This window comes from Microcaecilia unicolor, chromosome 12, assembly GCF_901765095.1.
Source record: "Microcaecilia unicolor chromosome 12, aMicUni1.1, whole genome shotgun sequence".
NCBI classification, from domain to species: domain Eukaryota; kingdom Metazoa; phylum Chordata; class Amphibia; order Gymnophiona; family Siphonopidae; genus Microcaecilia; species Microcaecilia unicolor.
This window is the reverse complement of record NC_044042.1, coordinates 99,498,438-99,520,434: the sequence shown is the minus strand read 5'-3', so window position 1 is coordinate 99,520,434 and position 21,997 is coordinate 99,498,438. Positions and strand designations below refer to the sequence as shown.

Below are 21,997 nucleotides of genomic sequence, written 5' to 3'. Positions count from 1 at the left end.
CGAGCCCAGAGCCACAAGCTGACGGCTTCCTGACACAGGGGGCGAGATCCGGTGCCCCCCTGCTTGTTGACGTAGTACATGGCAACCTGGTTGTCTGTCTGAATTTGGATAATTTGGTGGGACAGCCGATCTCTGAAAGCCTTCAGAGCGTTCCAGATCGCTCGCAACTCCAGGAGATTGATCTGTAGATCGCGTTCCTGGAGGGACCAGCTTCCTTGGGTGTGAAGCCCATCGACATGAGCTCCCCATCCCAGGAGAGACGCATCCGTGGTCAGCACTTTTTGTGGCTGAGGAATTTGGAAAGGACGTCCCAGAGTCAAATTGGAGCAAATCGTCCACCAATACAGGGATTCGAGAAAACTCGTGGACAGGTGGATCACGTCTTCTAGATCCCCAGCAGCCTGAAACCACTGGGAAGCTAGGGTCCATTGAGCAGATCTCATGTGAAGGCGGGCCATGGGAGTCACATGAACTGTGGAGGCCATGTGGCCCAGTAATCTCAACATCTGCCGAGCTGTGATCTGCTGGGACGCTCGCACCCGCGAGACGAGGGACAACAAGTTGTTGGCCCTCGCCTCTGGGAGATAGGCGCGAGCCGTCCGAGAATCCAGCAGAGCTCCTATGAATTCGAGTCTCTGCGCTGGGAGAAGATGGGCCTTTGGGTAATTTATCACAAACCCCAGTAGCTCCAGGAGGCGAATAGTCATCTGCATGGACTGCAGGGCTCCTGCCTCGGACGTGTTCTTCACCAGCCAATCGTCGAGATATGGGAACACGTGCACCCCCAGCCTGCGAAGTGCTGCTGCTACTACAGCCAAGCACTTTGTGAACACCCTGGGCGCAGAGGCGAGCCCAAAGGGTAGCACACAGTACTGGAAGTGACGTGTGCCCAGCTGAAATCGCAGATACTGTCTGTGAGCTGGCAGTATCGGGATGTGTGTGTAGGCATCCTTCAAGTCCAGAGAGCATAGCCAATCGTTTTCCTGAATCATGGGAAGTAGGGTGCCCAGGGAAAGCATCCTGAACTTTTCCTTGACCAGATATTTGTTCAGGGCCCTTAGGTCTAGGATGGGACGCATCCCCCCTGTTTTCTTTTCCACAAGGAAGTACCTGGAATAGAATCCCAGCCCTTCTTGCCCGGATGGCACGGGCTCGACCGCATTGGCGCTGAGAAGGGCGGAGAGTTCCTCTGCAAGTACCTGCTTGTGCTGGAAGCTGTAAGACTGAGCTCCCGGTGGACAATTTGGAGGTTTGGAGGCCAAATTGAGGGTGTATCCTTGCCGGACTATTTGGAGAACCCACTGATCGGAGGTTATGAGAGGCCACCTTTGGTGAAAAGCTTTCAACCTCCCTCCGACTGGCAGGTCGCCCGGCACTGACACTTGGATGGCGGCTATGCTCTGCTGGAGCCAGTCAAAAGCTCGCCCCTTGCTTTTGCTGGGGAGCCGAGGGGCCTTGCTGAGTCGCACGCTGCTGACGAGAGCGAGCGCGCTGGGGCTTAGCCTGGGCCGCAGGCTGTCGAGAAGGAGGATTGTACCTACGCTTGCCAGAAGAGTAGGGAACAGTCTTCCTTCCCCCGAAAAATCGTCTACCTGTAGAGGTAGAAGCTGAAGGCTGCCGGCGGGAGAACTTGTCGAATGCGGTGTCCCGCTGGTGGAGCTGCTCTACCACCTGTTCGACTTTCTCTCCAAAAATATTATCCGCACAGCAAGGCGAGTCCGCAATCCGCTGCTGGATTCTATTCTCCAGGTCGGAGGCACGCAGCCATGAGAGCCTGCGCATCACCACACCTTGAGCAGCGGCCCTGGACGCAACATCAAAGGTGTCATACACCCCTCTGGCCAGGAATTTTCTGCACGCCTTCAGCTGCCTGACCACCTCCTGAAAAGGCTTGGCTTGCTCAGGGGGGAGAGCATCAACCAAGCCCGCCAACTGCCGCACATTGTTCCGCATGTGTATGCTCGTGTAGAGCTGGTAAGACTGAATTTTGGCCACGAGCATAGAAGAATGGTAGGCCTTCCTCCCAAAGGAGTCTAAGGTTCTAGAGTCCTTGCCCGGGGGCGCCGAAGCATGCTCCCTAGAACTCTTAGCCTTCTTTAAGGCCAGATCCACAACTCCAGAATCATGAGGCAACTGGGTGCGCATCAGATCTGGGTCCCCATGGATCCGGTACTGGGACTCGATCTTCTTGGGGATGTGGGGATTAGTTAAAGGCTTGGTCCAGTTCGCCAGCAATGTCTTTTTGAGGACATGGTGCAGGGGAACAGTGGACGCTTCCTTAGGTGGAGAAGGATAGTCCAGGAGCTCAAACATTTCAGCCCTGGGCTCATCCTCCACAACCACCGGGAAGGGGATGGCCGCAGACATCTCCCGGACAAAGGAAGCGAAAGACAGACTCTCAGGAGGAGAAAGCTGTCTTTCAGGAGAGGGAGTGGGATCGGAAGGAAGACCCTCAGACTCCTCGTCAGAGAAATATCTGGGGTCTTCTTCCTCTTCCCACGAGGCCTCACCCTCGGTGTCAGACACAAGTTCACGGACCTGTGTCTGCAACCTTGCCCGACTCGACTCTGTGGAGCCACGTCCACGATGGGGGCGTCGAGAGGTAGACTCCCTCGCCCGCATCGGCGAAGCTCCCTCCGCCGACGTAGTCGGGGAGCCTTCCTGGGAGGCGACGGCAGCCGGCACCGCACGCGGCACCGACGCCGGAGACCTCACCTCGGGCGATGGACCTGCTGGCGCCACGCTCGACAGTACCGGTGGCGCAAGCACCACCGGTACCGGAGGGGTAGGGCGCAACAGCTCTCCCAGAATCTCTGGGAGGACGGCCCGGAGGCTCTCGTTCAGAGTGGCTGCAGAGAAAGGCATGGAAGTCGATGCAGGCGTCGACGTCAGAACCTGTTCCGGGCGTGGAGGCTGTTCCGGGCTGTCCAGAGTGGAGCGCATCGACACCTCCTGAACAGAGGGTGAGCGGTCCTCTCGGTGCCGATGCCTGCTGGGTGCCGACTCCCTCGGCGACCCAGAGCTCTCGGTACCGACACGGGAAGGGGACCGGTGACGATGCTTCTTCGACTTCTTGGAACGAAGCATGTCACCGGAGCTTCCCGGTACCGACGAGGAGGACGTAGAATCCAGCCGTCGCTTCCTCGGGGCCGAGGCCGAAGGAGGTCGGTCTCGGGGGGGCTGTACCGCAGGAGCCCTCAGGGTAGGGGGAGACCCACCCGAAGGCTCACCGCCACCAGCAGGGGAATGGACAGCCCTCACCTGCACTCCAGACGATGCACCACCGTCCGACGACATCAGCAGACGAGGTCCCGGTACCACCGACGTCGATGCAGCTATCCGATGTCTCGGCGCCAATGCAGAGGTCCGATGCCTCGATGCACTCGATGCACTGGCTGCCGAGGATGAAGCTCTGGACGCTGAAGACGCCGATGCACACGATACCCCCGGTGCCGATGCCGACGAAGAGCCCGAGAACAAAACGTTCCACTGGGCCAATCTCGCTACCTGAGTCCGCCTTTGCAAAAGGGAACACAGACTACAGGCCTGAGGGCGGTGCTCGGCCCCCAGACACTGAAGACACGACGCGTGCCTGTCAGTGAGCGAGATTACCCGGGCGCACTGGGTGCACTTCTTGAAGCCGCTGGAAGGCTTCGATGTCATGGGCGGAAAAATCACGCCGGCGAAATCAAAATCCGAAATGACGAAAGTGAGCACCAAAACTTTGAGGGAGAAAAATCTCGACCGAGGCCGAAAAGAGGCCTACCCCGACGACGAAAGAAAACTTACTGGGGCAAAGTCTGAAAATACGGGAAGGGGCAAAACGAAACCCGAGGGGGCTTCCGGAGCACTTCCCGAACAAATTGTAAAGATTTTCCGAAGAAAAAACACGTCGAAGAAAAAAGGACGCGCGAGGTCGACTTTCCGGGGCTCGACACGGCGAAAACACAACCGTACCGAGTGCGGACGAAAGAAGACTGGCCGGCTCGAGCCGGTTTCGGGCGGGAAGACGGCCGCGCATGCGCGGTGCGCGCGGGCGCGCGAGGGCTAGCAAAGGACTTTGCTAGTGAAGATTCCGATTGGAGGGGCTGCCGTGGACGTCACCCATCAGTGAGAACAAGCAGCCTGCTTGTCCTCGGAGAATACCTGCTACAGGTATGTATCTTCGCTTTCTCCGAGGACAAGCAGGCTGCTTGTTCTCACATGTGGGGTATCCCTAGCAACCAGGCTCACTAAAAACAATGAACATTGGTCAACTGGGCCTCGCAACGGCGAGGACATAACATCGATTGACCTCAAATCATAAACAACTAACTGAGAGTTCAACCTGGACTCAGATTCTGCAACACCGACTGCCCAAACCGACTGTCGCGTCAGGTATCCTGCTCAAGGCAGTAGTGAGATGTGAATGTGTGGATTGATGACCACGTTGCAGCCTTGCAAATCTCCTCAATGAAGGCTGACTTCAAGTGAGCCACTGACGCCACCATGGCTCTAACATTGTGAGCCGTGACATGGCCATCCAGAGTCAGCCCAGCTTGGGCATAAGTGAAGGAAATGCAATCTGCTAGCCAATTGGAGATTGTGTATTTTCCGATGGCGACTCCCCTCCTGTTGGGATCGAAAGAAACAAACAACTGGGCGGACTGTCTAAAGGGCTTCGTCCGCTCCACGTAAAACGCCAATGCTCTCTTGCAGTCCAAGGTGTGCAAACTGCTTTCGCCAGGGCGGGTATGAGGACGTGGAAAGAATGTTGGCAAGACAATTGACTGGTTCAGATATAACTCCAACACCACCTTTTTGGCAGAAACTTAGGGTGCGTGCGGAGGACTACTCTGCTGTGATGAAATTTCATATAAGATGCATGTACTACTAAGGCCTGAAGCTCATTGACCCTACGAGCTGAAGTAACAGCCATCAAGAAAACGACCTTCCAGGTCAAGTACTTCAGATGGCAGGAATTCAGTGGCTCAAAAGGAGTTTTCATCAGCTGAGTGAGAACAACGTTGAGATCCCATGACAAAGGTGGAGGTTTGACAATAGCAAATCTCTCATGAAGCGAACAACTAAAAGTTGTCCAGAGATAGGCTTACCCTAATCGCACTAAGATGAACCCTTACTGAGTTGGTTTTGAGACCAGACTCTGATAAGTGTAAAAGGTATTCAAGCAGGGTCCGTGTAAGACGAGAAATAGGATCTAGGGCCTTGCTGTCACACCAGACGGCAAATCTCCTCCATTTGAAAGAATAACACTTCTTCGTGGAATCTTTTCTGGAAGCAAGCAAGACTTGGGAGACACCCTCTAAAAGACCCAAGGAGGCAAATTCTAAGCTGTCAACATCCAGGCCGTGAGAGCCAGAGACTGGAGGTTGGGATGTAGAAGCGACCCCTCGTTCTGAGTGATGAGGGCTGGAAAACACTCCAATCTCCACGGTTCTTTGGAGGACAACTCCAGAAGAAGAGGGAACCAAATCTGATGCAATCAGAAGGGTGCAATCAGGATCATGATTCCGCAGTCTTGCTTGAGCTTCAGCAAAGTCTTATATGCGTACAGAAAGCCTGTCCCCCAATGTAGGAGAAAGGCATCTGACGCTGGTCTGTCGTGGGACTGAAGTCTAGAACAGAAATGAGGGACCTTGTGATTGATCTGAGTGGCAAAAACAACCACCGATGGGGTGCCCCACGCTCGGAAGATCTTGCGGACTACGCCCATGTTCAGTGACAACTCGTGAGGTTGCATTATCCTGCTCAACCTGTCAGCCAGACTGTTGCTCACGCCTGCCAGATAAGTTGCTTGGAGAAACATGCCTTGACGGTGAGCCCAAAGCCACATCTGGACGGCTTCCTGACACAGAGGGCGAGATCCGGTGCCCCCCCTGCTTGTTGGTGTAAAACAAGGCAACCTGATTGTCTGTCTGAATTAAGATTACTTGGTTGGACAGCCAATCTCTGAAAGCCTTTAGAGCGTTTCAGATCGCTCTTCATTCCAGAAGGTTGATCTGCAGACCTCTTTCCTTAAAGGACCAAGCTCCCTGTGGAGCCCATCTACATGAGCTCCCCACCCCAGGAGAGATGCATTCGTCATCAGCATTTTCGTGGCTGAGGAACCTGGAATGGTTGTCCCATGGTCAAATTGGATCAAATCGTCCACCACTGAAGAAAATTCCGAAAGCCGGTGGCCAGTTGGATTACATCCTCTAGATCCCCCACAACTTGAAACCACTGGGAAGCTAGGGTCCATTGAACTGATCTTATATTTAGACGTCCCATGGGTGCGACATGAACTGTGGAGGCCATGTACCCCAGAAGTCTCAACATCTGCAAAGCCGTGACCTGCTGAGACGCTCGAACCATGGACACCAGGGACAGAAGGTTGTCCGCCCTTGCCTCGGGAAGATAAGCTCGAGCTGTCTGAGTGTTCAACAGAGCTCCAATGAATTCCAATTTTTGGACTGGGGTGAGATGGGACTTGGGATAATTTATGACAAACCCCAGTAGCCCTAGCACCCGAATAGTCATTCGTATGGACTCCAGAGCACCTTCCTTCGAGATGCTCTTCACCAGCCAATCATCGAGATAAGGAAACACATGCACTCCCAGTCTGTGCTGCGACGCTGTGACTACAGCTAGGCATTTGGTAAACACTCTGGGTGCAGACGCCAGGCCAAAAGGCAGTACACGGTACTGAAAGTGTTGTCTTCCCAGCCAAAATTGAAGATATTTCATGTGAGCTGGAAGTATCGAGATGTGTGTGTAAGCATCCTTTAAGTCCAGAGAGAATAGCTAATCGTTTTCCTGAATCATGGGAAGAAGGGTGCCTAGGGAAACCATCCTGAACTTTTCTCAGACTAGAAATTTGTTCAGGGCCCTTAGATCTAGAATGGGACGTATCCCCCCTGTTTTCTTTTGCACAAGGAAGTACCTGGAATAGAATCCCAGCCCTTCTTCCCCTGGTGGAACAGGTTCGACCGCTTGGGCCTTTAGAAGGGCAGAGAGTTCCTCTGCAAGTACCTGCTTGTGCTGGGAGCTGTAGGACTGAGCTCCTGGTGGGCAATTTGGAGGCTTGGAGTCCAGATTGAAGGGTGTATCCTAACCGGACAATTTGAAGAACCCACCGGTCGGAGGTTATAAGATGCCACCTTTAGTGAAAAAACATTAACCTCACCCCAACCAGCAAGTCGTCCGGTACGGACACGTTTACTGAGGCTATGCTGAACTGGAGCCAGTCAAAAGCTCGTCCCTTGCTTTTGCTGGGGAGCCGCAGTGGCGTTAGGCACATGCTGTTGACAAGAACAAGCGTGCTGGGAAGGCTGCCGAGAAGCAGGAGTGTACCTACGCCTAGCATAGGAATAGGGAGCACTCCTCTTCCCTCCAAAAAACCTCCTAGATGAGGTAGTAGCAGAAGACTCCCAGCGGGAGAGAGAATCCATAGCATCATTGTGCTTCTTGATCTGGTCAACTAGATCCTCTACTTTCTCACCAAAAAGGTTATCCCCTGTCACGGTTGTGCCCCTGTTTCATGCTCTCATTCATCTCGCCACCTGGTGGTCAGACCTGATGGCTGCGATGGACTGTCTGTTTGCTGTTTCCCATGTTCCAGAAGTCATGCCGGTCCGGTCCGGATCTTCCAGCCTTCCAGACTGACTTTGGATTTTTGGAACTTAGCAGCACCCTTACCTGGTGAACTCCCTTGTATGTAGCCTTTATTAAGCACTGGGAACTTTCAGACTTTGCCTTGGCAACAGAGGTCTTCAGTCCTGTTCTTGTCCTTGTTGGTCTGTTGCGATTCCTGCCCTGAAAGCTTGTTTTGCCTGTTTTTGACCTTGCTGGTTTCCTGGTTTATTCTACTGTCTGCCCAAGACTCTGCTTGCTTCCTGGTTTGTTCTACGATCTGCTGCCTGCCCAAGACTCTGCTTGCTTCCTGGTTTGTTCTACAGTCTGCTGCCTGCCCAAGACTCTGCTTGCTTCCTGGTTTGTTCTACTGTCTGCCGTCTGCCCAAGACTCTGCTTGATTCCTGATATACTATTGATTGCCACCAGCCTACAGACTCTGTGTGATTCCTGGTTTCCCTGCTGCTTTGCTGCCTGCTGGTAAGAGACTGCGTGATTCATAGACTATTCTCCTGCTTCTGCTCCAGTCCGGCCTGTGCCCGTCTGTCTGTGGTCTGCCTTGCCTCCTGTTTGGGTGATTTGCCTGCCGCTGCTGCTCCTCGGCAGTGGCCCAAGGGCTCACTTCTCCTCACTAGTGTGACATCCCCCCTGGCAAGGAACATCCGCCATCCACTGCTGGACCGAATGATCCAGGTCAGAGACACGCAGCCATGAGAGTCTGCGCATCACTATACCTTAGGCAGCGATCCTGGATGCTACATCAAAAGTGTTGAATGTACCCCTGGCCAGGAATTTCCGACACGCCTTCTGCTGCCTGACCACCTGGCGAAAAGGCTCGGCCTGCTCCGGAGAGAGTGCATCAACCAAGCTAGACAGTTGCCTCACCAAGTTCCGCAAGTGGATGCTCGTGAAGAGCTGGTATGTTTGGATTTTGGCAGCGAGCATACCGGCCTGATATGCATTCCTCCCAAAAGAGTCCAAGGTTCTAGATTCTCTGCCTGGGGGTGCCGAGGCATAGTCCCTAGTGCTCTTGGCTCTTTTGAGAGCGGAGTCCACCACCATGGAATTGTGAGGTAGCTAAGACCTCATCAATCCAGGTTCCCCGTGGATCCGATATTGGGATCCAGTCTTTTCGGGATCACGGGATTAGACAGAGGGAACAACAAGTTCCGCATAAGGACTTCCTTCAGTACATTATGCAAAGGAGCCGTTGCAGCCTCTAGGCGGAGAAGGATAATCCAGGACCTGAAGCATCTCTGCCCTGTGCTCATCCTCAACCTCCATAGGGAAGGGAATAGCCGCAGCCATTTCTCGGACAAACGAGGTAAAGGATAGACTCTCCGGTGGAGAAAGTCTCCTTTCTAGTGGAGGGGAAGGTTCAAAGGGAATTCCACAGGACTTGTCAGAAGTACCTGGGATCCTCCTCTTCCTCCCACGAACGCTCATCTTCAGTATCGGACAAGACATCCCTCAGAGCAGTCCAAAACTGAGCCTGCCTCGATGCTGAGGAACGATATCCTTGATGGCGGTGCCGAGAAGTCGACGCCCGCCTGGACTCCGGCGAAGCTTTCTCCACCAACGTCGAAGGGGAGTTGACCTGGGTGGCAGGCGGCACCGAGGTCGGGGACCTCACCACAGGCGAAGGGCCAGATGCCGATGCAGCAAATGGTACGGAAGGCGCAAGCACCCCAACACTGAAACAGACTAGTGCAGCAATCCTTCCAGAAGCTCTGGAAGCAGGGCCCTGTTGCGCTCATCGAGAGCTGCCGTCAGACAAGGCTGCGGGGTCGGAAAAGAAGCGGGTGGCAGAATCTGTCGAGGCTTGGGAGCAGGTACCGGGCTGCCAAAAGATCAACGCATCGGCACCTCCTGAATAGAGGGGGAGTGATCCTCTCGGTGCCAACGCTTCTCGAGTGTCGATCCTCTCGACGCCCTGGAGCTCCCGGCACCGTGTGTCGAAGGAGAACAATGACGGTGCTTCTTCGCCTTCGCTCGATGTCTGTCATCGAGACTCCTTGGTACCGATGAGGACGTGGAATCCTCACGCCTCCTCGGGGCCGGGTCCGACGAGCCTGCATAACAGGAGGCCTCGAGGCAGGTGGAGACCCACTCGATGCCTCACTGCTCCCAGCGCAAATAGGTCGTTCAGCAGCCATTACCTCTGCTCCCGACATCGATGCTTCCCTCGAAGTCGATGTCGACGCCGCCAACCTTGGTATTCTGGGCTGGGCCAGTCCGGAGGGATGCTAAGGAATAGCACACTGAATTGGGATGTAAGCTATGGAACTCCACGTGTACTGCAGTGCAGTGATTCCCAAACCTGATCCTGGAGGTATCCCAGCCAGTCAGGTTTTCAGGATATCCACAATGAAAATTCACGAGCGAGATTTGCAAATTCTCTCATGAATATTTACTGTAGGTATCCTGAAAACCAGGTTTGGGGCTGACTCATTTTCAAATGGGACACCTAGCGAAGAGTTCTGCAGGGAGTTTTAAAAAATTGCTCCTCTGTCTGCTTCTAATAGATACACAGCTTACTCATAATAATCACTTTTTCAAATTAAACTACTGGAAATGAAGTGTTTATCCTTTTAGGCAAACATAATGAAGACACTAGGACAGATGACACAACTAAGTGCCTAAGAACAGCTCATAATAAAATACATCCATTGTATAGGAAACAAGCAGGTATGGAAACACAAATTAAACAAAAGAAGCTGAACAACTACAACCAGAAAGTTAAACTGAGGTCAAACAGGAAATTCAAAGACTATTTAGATAGATGTGCCTTCTCCTTGTTCTAATAGAGCTCAGAATTCTCAGTTTGAAGACAATGTATTATGATGCATTAAGCTAGAAGGGAGGAAATATAAGGTTATCAAAAACCATGTAGGAACTTTTCTACCTTTGCTCCAAGGCTGGCTTGAAGTCTCCTGAGCTGCCGAACACGCATGTATTCTGATTTGACTCTCTTTTTCCAGCAAATCATGCTCCTTGTAGTCGGAGGATTTGGCATATCCACTGTGCTGCTACTAAACAGAAAGAAATAAGAGAAAGCTCCCACTCTGAGCAGTTTTGAAACTCCTATATTATTACTCACCGAAAATATATACAATTTTCAGTGGCACAGCTGCTGTTCAACTTTAAACATCTAACTTAAACATTAAGTTGCATGTATTTTCAGTGACACTATCCGTTCAACTTTAAACATCTAACTTAAACATTAAGTTGCATGTATTTTCAGTGACACTATCCATATAAGTGCCAGATTGAAAACCTGTGTAAAAATATTCAGATTATTCTTGCTGTGTACCCAAAAAGCTGGCTTTCGTGCCACAGTGGCATGCACCATGGATGCACACCAATGGAGAACGCACAAAAAGCTTGGGCGAATTCCTTAGGGTGACCGTGATCTGTTATGCTCTTAACAAGTTCTGTTTACTTCTTTTTCATTGCCCCCCCAACCCCCAACTACTTATTTTTTTTCCCTCTTGTCGACAATCAAGTAGGGAAGGAGGCCTGGTTGTCTTTCCATCTTGACAACCCTCAGCCACAAGATAACCTGTCTCTGTTCTCTGATCTTTACCAACCTGTTTCTTTCCTAACTCATGTCAGTCACACCTTGGACCTAATTCTTCTGGAGGTTTCTGCCCTTCCATAGTGTTATCAAATCTAAATCCCACACCTATACCACAGTCAAATCATGTCCTTACTTCCTTTGATCTTCATTGCTCTAATTCTTTCCCTAAAACAGCTCCTACACTTTTTAATTCAAGGAATATTACTTCACTTGATCCTCTATTAATTCCCCCTCAATACTGATCAGGTTACTATCTGGAATTCCGTTCTCTGATTAACTTGATCAACATGCCCCTGAATACTCTTCTGTTAATCACAAGCATATACTATTTCAACCTTGGTTTCACAAAGGTCTTCGTCTTTCACGACGTCACATGCGCTATTCTGAATAGCTATGGAGGAAATGTCCCACAGAAACGTCACTCTCTCAATACAAACCTCTCCACTCGTCACCAATCCCAAGGAGCGGTTTCATGGGATTAGAAACGAATGAATGTGGTCCCTCTTCACAAAAACAGAAACAGGGAAGAAGTAGGAAACTATAGGCCAGTAAGCCTCAAGTAGGTGGAAGGAAAAAATAATGCTGAAAAAAAAAAGATAGTTAACTTTCTAGAATCCCATTGGTTGCAGGATCTGATGCAACATGACTTTGCCAAAGGAAAATCATGCCAAACATATCTGATTGATTTTTTTGACTGGGTGACCGAAGAAATTAATACAGGATATGCACTAGATGTAATCTACTTGGATTTCAACAAAGCCTTTGATATGGCTCCTCACAGAAGACACTTTAAATTCAGAGGGCTGAACTTAGGACCCAAAGTGGTGAACTGGATTGGAAACTGGTTGACTGACAGGCAACAAAGGGTGGTAGTATATGTAATTCACTCGGAGGAAAGAAAGGTGAGTAATGGAGTGCCTCAGAATTCAGTACTGGGGCTGATTCTGTTTAATATATTTGTGAGAGACATTGCTGAAGGGTTAGAGGGAAAAGTTTACCTTTTTGCAGATGACATGAAGATAAGATATCTCCAAAAATTAGAAGAATGGTCAAAGGGCTGGCAGTTATAATTTAATGTCGATGTACACACAGAAGAAACAGGGTCCCTGCAGACTTGAAAACACTCAGGAAAACAGCAAAGATGAATCAAAGAAATATGCAGACGATGCTCCAAAGGGTCTAAAAATTTATTGTTGAACAATCAAGGCTCGACATAGCCGTGTTTCAGTCAAATAACCACAAGAGACTCCTGAGGCAGACCTATTTGGCTGAAACACAGCTGTCTTGATTGTTGAACAATACATTTTTAGACCCTTTGGAGCATCATCTGCATATTTCTTCATCTTCGCTGTTTTCCTGAGAGTTAAAAGTTAATGCCAAGAAGTGCAGAGAGATGCACTTGGGGTGCAGAAATCCAAAGGAGATGTACCAGATAGGAGGAGAGAGATTGATAATCATGGCTCAGGAGAGGGACCTCAGGGTAATGTTCAAGGATCTCAAGGTGATGAAACAATGCGACAAGGTGGTGGCCACACCCAGAAGGATGCTAAGCTGAATAGAGAGGGATATAACCAGCAGAAGAAAGGAGGTGTTGATGCCCCTGTACAAGTCGTTGGTGAGGCCCCATTTGGAGTACTATGCTCAGTTTTGGAGGCTGTATCTTGCTAAGAACATCAGACGACTTGAAGCAGTTCAGAGAAAAGCGACGAAAATGATAAGGAATTTGCGTCAGAAGATGTATGAGGAGAGAATTGAGGAACTGAACATGTGTACTCTGGAGGAAAGGAGAGACAGAGGTGATATGATACAGACAATCAAATATTTGAAAGGTTATAAATCTACAAATCTTTTTTACAGGACATGAATTGAGATTATGAGGGGGATGGATGGGGGGACTCAGGAATAATGGCAGGAAGTACTTTTTCACAGAGACGGTGGTAGATACCTGAAATGCCCTCCCACGAGAGGTGGTGGAAATGAAAACAGTAACAGAGTGGAGGAGTGGCCTAGTGGTTAGGGTGGTGGACTTTGGTCCTGGGGAACTGAGTTCGATTCCCAGCACAGGCAGCTCCTTGTGACTCTGGGCAAGTCACTTAACCCTCCATTGCCTGCCGCATTGAGCCTGCCATGAGTGGGAAAGCGCGGGGTACAAATGTAACAAAAATAAAAAAAATTTTAAAAAGTGCATGGGATAAACATGAAGGAAACTGTATAGAAGACGTAGAATCAAAAAAGCTTTGATTAGATGGCTACACCAGTAATTGGGAAGCAAAGTCAGTGCTAGGCAGACTTCTACGGTCTATGCCCTGAAAATGACAAGAACAAATCATAATCAAGTACACAATGTAGTTCACATCATACTTTATGCAATGAGTTCTCTCGCTGGTCTTTATCTGCCATCATTTACTATGTTACTAGTAAAAAAGCCCCGTTTCTGATGCAAATGAAACGGGGGCTAGCAAGGTTTTCTTCAGAGTGTGCATGTGGGAGTGTGTGTCCCTGCCCTCTGCCCTATCTCCCTCCCCCTCCCCCCTTGGAGTCCAGTCCTTCAGTGTTAAGTTTCCTGCTGTTCTGTGTTACAGAGAGAGTGAGGGCATCTCTCTCCCCTCCCCCTCTGAGTCCTTCACTGTTACAGAGAGAGGGATTTCGTGCTGTGCTGTTTTCCTTCACTCATGGGGAAACCGGATATCTCTGGCGCTTCACACTTCCGGCTGGAGGCTTCGGAACGCTGGTCTTGCCTTTTATATATATATAGATGTTACAAAGTTGATTGTTCTTCTTACGACCATACAGGTCTTTATCTGCCATCATCTACTACGTTATTTTAACAAAGTTGAATGTCCTTCTTACTATAATTCAATTAAGCTAGAAAAATGGAAATATTAACCACAGAATTGATTAAAAATGTATCTAATAAACCTAAAAATAATTTTCAGTTGTCTTGACATTAACTACCTCAAAGGCTGAGGCCTCACCTAGTGATGCTATCCATTTACAGATTTTGCCAATATTTCCTTCAGAAAATTGCAACAATTCAATTACTCCCCATATTAGACATACTCTCCTTCCATCTCGTCTCCAGGTTTCAATTCCTTGCTTTCTAACTTTAGTCTTCTTTTCCTAACTCAGTTGACAAAGCTAGTTCAGTCTTCTTGTTTAACCACTTGTCCTCTTAATCTTATGATGACTGCCTGGAACAAAATCTCTCGTCATGGTTCGCTCACTTTAATACTTTCTATGATCAATAACAGTCTCAGTACAGGGGTTTGTCCCAATGTTTGAAAAAAAGCTATCATCCATCCCATTAAAAAAAAAAAAAGAAAAAAAAGAAACTTGGATTCTAATTTCCACCCTAATCCTAATCTTTCATTTGTATCTAAACTAGCAGAAAAGGTGATTTTCACACAGGTTTTGAGATTTGAGGACACTCATGTCCTGCACCTCCGACAATCCGGGTTTAGACAAGGCCACAGTACTGAGACAATCATTGCTAGTCTTCTCAGTGATCATCACTCAGCAATACAGCTCAGTCTCCGGATCGCGCTTCAACCCCCAAATGAACCGTATCGCGTCCAGGTACCCGCATGCGAGAATTATTGGAGCAACTGCATGCCGTGCTGACCAAAGAGGAAGAGGTGGGATATCTCGCCTGCCACCGGATGTTCTCTTGCTCTAACTCGAGCTCTGGTCGAGTTCCAGCTGCCAGTCTTTATAAAATAGATGTATGAAAGAGTTTGGAAAACCACCTTTGATCTTAATGAATACTTATAGTAAGAGAGGAGAAGCTGACAGATCAGGAGAGGTGCAGGAGACTCCTGAGGGAGGCGTTTCTCACCGAAACAAGGTGCTGTCCTCGAGTCTTATCTTCTACTATTAAAGAACATTTTTATTCCTTATTTTTCATCTCCTTGGTTTCTTTGGAAGCGTCCGTTGATCACGCTACTCCTCTGTTTCTGTGCTCCCCCTCGTAGTGGATCCAGTTTCTCCACTTTTGTGGTTGTTTTTGCACCTTTATTATCTAACATTTTCCTATGTCCACTTGCTTTGCTGATACTAGATTTAGGACTTTCAGCTTACTTTTATGCAGATGACATCCTTAGCTGATCCACTGATTAGACGACATCCACTGATCCCTTAGCTCCTGTTATCTCAGCCTATCACTTTCCAAGATTTTACAACAGCTATCTAATAATCTTATACTAAACTGCTCAAACACAAATCATCCTACTCCCAGTCTAGCATCACTGTGGGAATCCTCTTACGTCAGTTTCACACTTTCGGTGCCTAGGGGTTATCACTAACAGTGGCCTAACATTTTGATCCCCAGATCAATAGGCTGGTGGTCATGTTTTCATGCCCTTAGGCAATTTTATACCATCTGCTCGTTCTTAGACTCCTCATCACAAATTGCATTACTGTTCACCTTAACTATTGCCAGGCTTGATTACTGTAATGTCGTCTATGTTGGTCTCCCTCAATCTCTGCTGTGGAGGCTAGAATCTGTGAAAACCTGGTGCTGTGGAGGTCTTACATCCCATCCTCACAGCCTTCTCTGAAGTGACTCCCAGGTCCACGCTGATCCTCCCAGTGCCTTTTTGCTCCAGGTGATCAGGGCTTCCAGGTGCCTTTTGGCTAAGATCAGGTAACCCTGAAGGGGAGGGATGCTGGCTTTGGCCTAACCTCTGGTAAGCCTTTCCATGGCTGGGAGGTGCCCAGCTCTCCCACAAGCTGCCTTCCAGGTGCTGTGGAGGACTTGCAACTCATCTGCATATCCTCACATCCTTCTCTGGGGCGACTTCCAGGTCTACTCTGATCCACTCAGGGCCTTCGCTCCAGGTGCCCATGGCTTCCAAGTGCCTTTTGGCTAAGATCAGGTGACCCTCAGGGGGAGGAATGCTGGCTTCGGCCTAACCTCTGGTAAGCCTTTCCTTAGCTGGGAGATGCCCAGCTCTCACTCCAGCTGCCTTGCAGGTGCTGTGCAGGACTTGCAGCTCATCTGCATATCCTCATAGCCTTCTCCGGGGTGACTTGCAGGTCCACTCCGATCCACTCAGGGCCTTCGCTCAAGGTGCCCAGCGCTCCCACCAGCTGCCTTCTAGGTACTGTGGAGGACTTGCAGCCCATCTGCATATCCTCACAGCCTTCTCCAGGGTGACTCCAAGGTCCACCCTGATCCTCCCAGGGCATTCGCTCCAGGTGCATTTTCTCTATACTTTTTGTATTTTCTCCAAGTTTCTACTTATGGCTCCAGTACACTTTCTCTTCTTGGTACTGTCCCTTCCTAATCTGTTTCTCCATCTGAAACCACTGTACACTGCAGGAACACATTGCCCACCCCCTGCTTTCATCACCTCACCATCTCTTTTGTCTTCTTCCTTCTTCACAGCTCTCAACCTTCAACATTTCCTTCCTTCCATGCAAACATCTCCATTCTGAGTACATCTCACCTTCGTCACTGTTGTCATACTTCTCCTCCGTACTCTCTGAAACCTCCTGCACTCCGCTGGGGACATCAATCCTAATCCTGATCCTCCACATCAGCTCTCATCCTATTTGTGCAGGCCACACCGTGATGTCTCCAATATAAATTTCTGTTCCTCTCCTCCCCCCTTCTCCCCTGCCTTTTTCATGTGCTCTGTGGAATGCCCACTCTATCTGCAACAAACTTTATCTCTCGTACTCTCCATCTGCGTGCCCTAACTGAAACTTGGCTTTCCCCTGAAGACTCTGCTTCAGCTGTGGCCCTGTGTCATGGAGGTTATCTTTTCTCCCATACTCCTCACCTGGTTGGCTGCGGAGGTGGTGCCGGGCTACTACATAAGTACATAAGTACTTTCACCCTCCTGTAGATCTCAACCTCTTCTTCCACCACAGTCTCACTGCTTTTCTTCCTTCAAAGTCCACTCCATCCGTCTATTCACTCCTCTGCCTCTCCGAGTAGCAGTCATTTATCGACCCCCTGATAAATCCCTTTCTTCCTTTCTCACTGACTTTGATGCCTGGCTTCCCTTCCTTCTTCAACCTTCATCTTCCCTCAATCTTGATGATTTTAACATTCATGCTAATGATCCCTCTGACTCTTATGCTTCTCAGTTTCTTGCTTTAACATCCTCTTTCAATCTTCGTGCTCCACCCCCACTCACCAGAATAGCCACTGTCTTGATCTTCTCAAACTGCTCACTCTGTGCTTCAGTTCTTCCCCCCTCTGACCATCATCTTATAACTTCTACACTTAAACACCCTTCCCCCCCAGTCCCGTCCAATCTCAACCAATACATTTAGAAATCTTCAGGCTATTTGACCCTTCTACTCTGTCCTCCAGTGTTTCAAACCATTTCTCAACCACTGTGTTATCCAAGTTTGTCAATGAGGATGTCTCTTCCTATAATATTCTTCTCTTCTCTCCTCTGGATACTCTAGCTCCTCCCATTCCCTGTTCTGTAAGGCGTACCAAACCCCAGCCTTGGCTGACTTATACATCCAGTTGACAAATTCTCTTTGCTCAAACCCTCAATGTCTCTTTCCCACATTGAACTCTCTCCTCAAAGTGCCTTTACCTCCAACTCCCCCTTCACTTTCTCCCCAGACTCTGTGGATAACACTCTCATCCTCCCTGTCTCATCTGCTCGTAATCTTGGGCTCATCTTTGACTCCTCTCTCTCCTTCTCTGCACATATTCAACAGACTGCTAAAACCTGTCATTTCTTTCTCTATAATATCACCAAAATTAGTTCTTTCCTTTCTGAGCACACTACCAGAACCCTTATCTACACTCTTATCATCTCTCATTTAGACTACTGCAACTTGCTCCTCACAGGTTTCCCACTTCAATCTGCTGCACAACCTATATTCCACCAGTGTCGCTATGCTCATATTAGCCCCCTCAAGTCACTTCGGCTCCCTATACATTTCCGTATACAGTTCAAACTCCTCTTATTGACTTACAAGTGCATTCACTCTGCAGCTCCTCAGTACCTCTCTACTCTTATCTCTCCCTACACTCCTCCCCAGGAGCTTCATTCACTGGGTAAATCTCTCTTATCTGCACCCTTTTCCTCCACCGTTAACTCCAGACTCCGTTCCATTTATCTTGCTGCACCATATGCCTGGAACAGACTTCCTGAGCCGGTATGTCAAGCTCCATCTCTGGTCGTCTTCAAACTCCCAACCCTTACTCACTTGTTCAGTACCCATGTTTTATCATTCCCACCTTAGTAATTCCTTTATCACTTATTTGTCCTGTTTGTCCTAATTAGATTGTAAGCTCTGTAGAGCAGGGGCTGTCTCTTTATGACCAGTGTACAATGCTACGTACGTCTAGTAGCACTATAGAAATTTATAAGTATTAGTAGCAGCAGTAACAATTAGGATTCTTTGCAAAGCCAACTGCTTTGACCACGTTTCTCCTTTGTTAAAGTATCATCACTAGCTATCAGTTGACCAAAGAATAAAATTTAAAGTCCTTACTCTTGCCCATCGGACGCTTTACTCTGGTATTCCTTTATACTTTTCCTCCCACATCATTCCCTACACCCCCTCCCATACACTCTGCTCTCTTCATGATCAACTTGCTTTCCACCTGTAAATTACAAATCTACATGCTTGTCTGCTTTTATCTATTTAGCACCGTCCCTCTGGAACTCCCTATCTAAGCATTTGCGACTAGAAATGTCATTCAAAATAGGCCTCAAGACCCATCTGTTCTCAACTGCCTTTGACATTTGATTTATTAGTCATCTCCTCTTCAGTTACTGCCCACTTACAGCATCTTCTCTGTTCCGCTACCCATTCTAATTATCTATTTGCTTTTATCCTTTCTCTATCCTATTTTTTTAACGTAGCTCCTTTCAACCTATGATACCGCTTTTATTGTACATCGCCTTGCCAATTTTTGTGAAAATAATAAACCACAAACCAACAGAAAAGTTACATATTCAGCACCTGAACATATAAACTTCATTCAGTACCACTGCCCTGCCCCAAAACACATGCCTTTATGGATACATTTTGGTCAAATTCATCAGACGAACCACTGCATGTATTTTTCTTTGAGATGCATTCATGCAGTCAGTGCTGTTGCTAATCCCACAATAGTTTTGAATATTAACTGCATTTTTAGATGGCCTCTGTGATTTGTATATCCATTTTCTTTATTTCTTACATTACTCCCCCTTCACATGGAGAGTGGTGAAAATGGCTTTTTTCACACTAGTATCTGAACCATGGTAAAAATCACTATGTTTAACAGGCAGTTTCAAGTGAAGGCAGACAGAATCTGAATGAGAACAAGCAGGTTATCAGGAGCTTACTCCATTGTGTTTAGTATAGAGCTGTCTGGTTTTGCACAGATCAGCCAGCCTTGTATATATAACTTACTCCCTTAAGTAGTAGTAGTAGTAGTATCTATGACCTACAGCTAGCCTGTGTCTTCTTGGCAGGCAGGCTTCCTTAGCCCAAGTAATGAGCCATAAACTTTAACAAGTGTCTGCATGTTTACAAATAGGCTTTGGACACAATACAGAGAAACACTTTCAGTGAAGGACAAATATAAGGAAAAATTAAGACATACCTGATAATTTTCTTTCCTTTAGTCACAGCAGATGAATCCAGGAACTGGTGGGTTGTATCCGTCTACCAGCAGGTTGAGATAGAGAACACTAAAAACAGGCATTGACCCTCTGTGTACTGGTCCTTCTCCCTTTAGTATAGCACAAATCCCAAAGCAGAGAAAAGAACAGGAACATCACTTAACTCACAATAAAAGAAAACACACTCAACCGGAATGAACAATACTCATAACCAGGTAACTAATGGCATTGCCTAATACAGATTCTGCTGAAAATGAACACAGACTGCAACAGGGAGGGATCCTGGATTCATCTGCTGCGATTAAAGGAAAGAAAATTATCAGGTATGTCTTAATTTTTCCTTCCTTAGCTTCAGCAGCAGATGAATCCAGGAACTGGTGGGATGTACCCAAGCACTTCCTAAACTGGGCAGGAAGTTGCAGCTCCCCGAGAGAGAACCGCCGCTCCAAAGCACGCATCTTCCCTTGCTGCAACATCCAAACAATAATGTTTAGCAAAAGAAAGGTGCGACGCCCATGTCGCCGCCCGACAGATGTCGAGAACAGAAAACAGGCAAGTCTCTGCCCAAGAAGAAGCCTGAGCCCACGTGGAATGCACTTTCAGAGCCTCCAGCAGAGAATTTCCCCAACAGAAGATAAGCTGAGACCATCGCCTCTTTAAGCCATCACGCCACAACGGCCTTAGACGCTGGAAAACCCCGTCGCGGCCTGGAAAAAAGGACGAACAAGTGATCAGAACTCCGAAACTCATTTGACATCTGTAAGTACTGCAAAAGAACGCGCCGGACATCCAAAAGGCACAGCTGCCAGAAGGAATCTGGGCAGTCCTCCTTTTGGAAAAAAGGTAGAAAAAGAGGCTGATTCAAATGAAACGCCGACACCACCTTAGGAAGAAACGAAGGCACCATACGAACCGTAACCCCAGATTCTGAAAACTGTAGAAAGTATCCCGACACGACAGGGCCTGAAGCTCCAACACCCTACGTGCCGACACCAGAGCCACCAAAAACACCGCTTTAAGCATAAGATCTTTTTCTGACGCCTGCCGAAGTGGTTCAAAAGGCGCCGACTGCAAAGCATGTAAAACAAGCTTCAAACTCCAAGTAGGACACGGAAAATGCAATGGCGGCCGAAGCTTTAACACTCCACGCAAAAATCGCACCACATCCGGGTGAGCCGCAATAGACGCACCCGCCACCCGGCCTCAAAAACACGCCAGCGCAGCCACCTGCACCCGAAGTAAATTGCAGGCCAGCCCTTTTTTGCAGACCTTCCTGCAAAAAAGCCAACATCTGTGAAACCGAAGCCTGGATAGGCGACCACGCATGTGCGTCACACCACACTTCAAAAACACCCCAAACCCAAGCGTAAGCTGTAGTCGTAGACCGTTTGCAAGCCCAGGCGACCACGCATGTGCGTCACACCACACTTCAAAAACACCCCAAACCCAAGCGTAAGCTGTAGTCGTAGACCGTTTGCAAGCCCTCAGCAAAGTAGCTATCACCTCATCCAAATAACCTTTCTTCCTCAACTTCGCCCTCTCAAGAGCCAAGCCATAAGACCAAAGCGGCAAGGATCTTCCATAGCCACTGGACCCTGATGCAGAAGGTCCGGAAGAAGATTCTCGACCAGAAGCCGCCTCAAATCCGCATACCATGGACAACATGGCCAGTCCAGAGCCACCAGAATCACTAGACCCGAGTGAAGGCGGCTCCTCTGAAGAACTTGACCGATCAATGGCCAGGGGGGAAACACATATAGAAGCGTGGAAGGTGGCCTCGGTTGAGAGAGGGCATCCAGCCCCGATGACCCTTGCTCTCATCTTCTGCTGAAGAATCGCACTACTTTGGCATTGGAACTGGTCGCCATGAGATCTATCCCTGGAGTGCCCCACTTGCTGCAAATCTGCTGAAACGCTGCCGTAGCCAACTCCCATTCCGCGGGATCGAGAGTGTGATGCCTGAGAAAGTCGGCACGTACATGTCCAGACCGGCGATGTGGGCCGCAGATAACAGAACAAGATGAATCTCTGCCCAAGCCAGAATGACAGCAGCCTCGGCAGACAATGCCCTGTTCTGTGTGCCGCCCTGACGACTGATGCAAGCCACCGCTGTCGTATTGTCCACCAGAACCCGCACCGCTCAGCCCTCCAGAGTCTCGTGAAATGCTAGAAAGGCTAGAAGAACAGCTCTCAGCTCCAGACGATTGATGGACCAAGT

At 48.9% G+C, this 21,997-nt stretch overlaps 1 protein-coding gene across 1 annotated transcript in view; it reads right to left on the bottom strand.

Annotated features, from left to right (window-relative positions):
• The window catches only part of EZH1 (enhancer of zeste 1 polycomb repressive complex 2 subunit), a 206,709-nt gene that overhangs the window by 170,437 nt on the left and 14,275 nt on the right, over window positions 1-21,997 (bottom strand). The window contains 1 exon segment of the mRNA XM_030221225.1: window positions 10,517-10,643. Within this exon segment, the coding sequence (XP_030077085.1) occupies window positions 10,517-10,643 (127 nt within the window).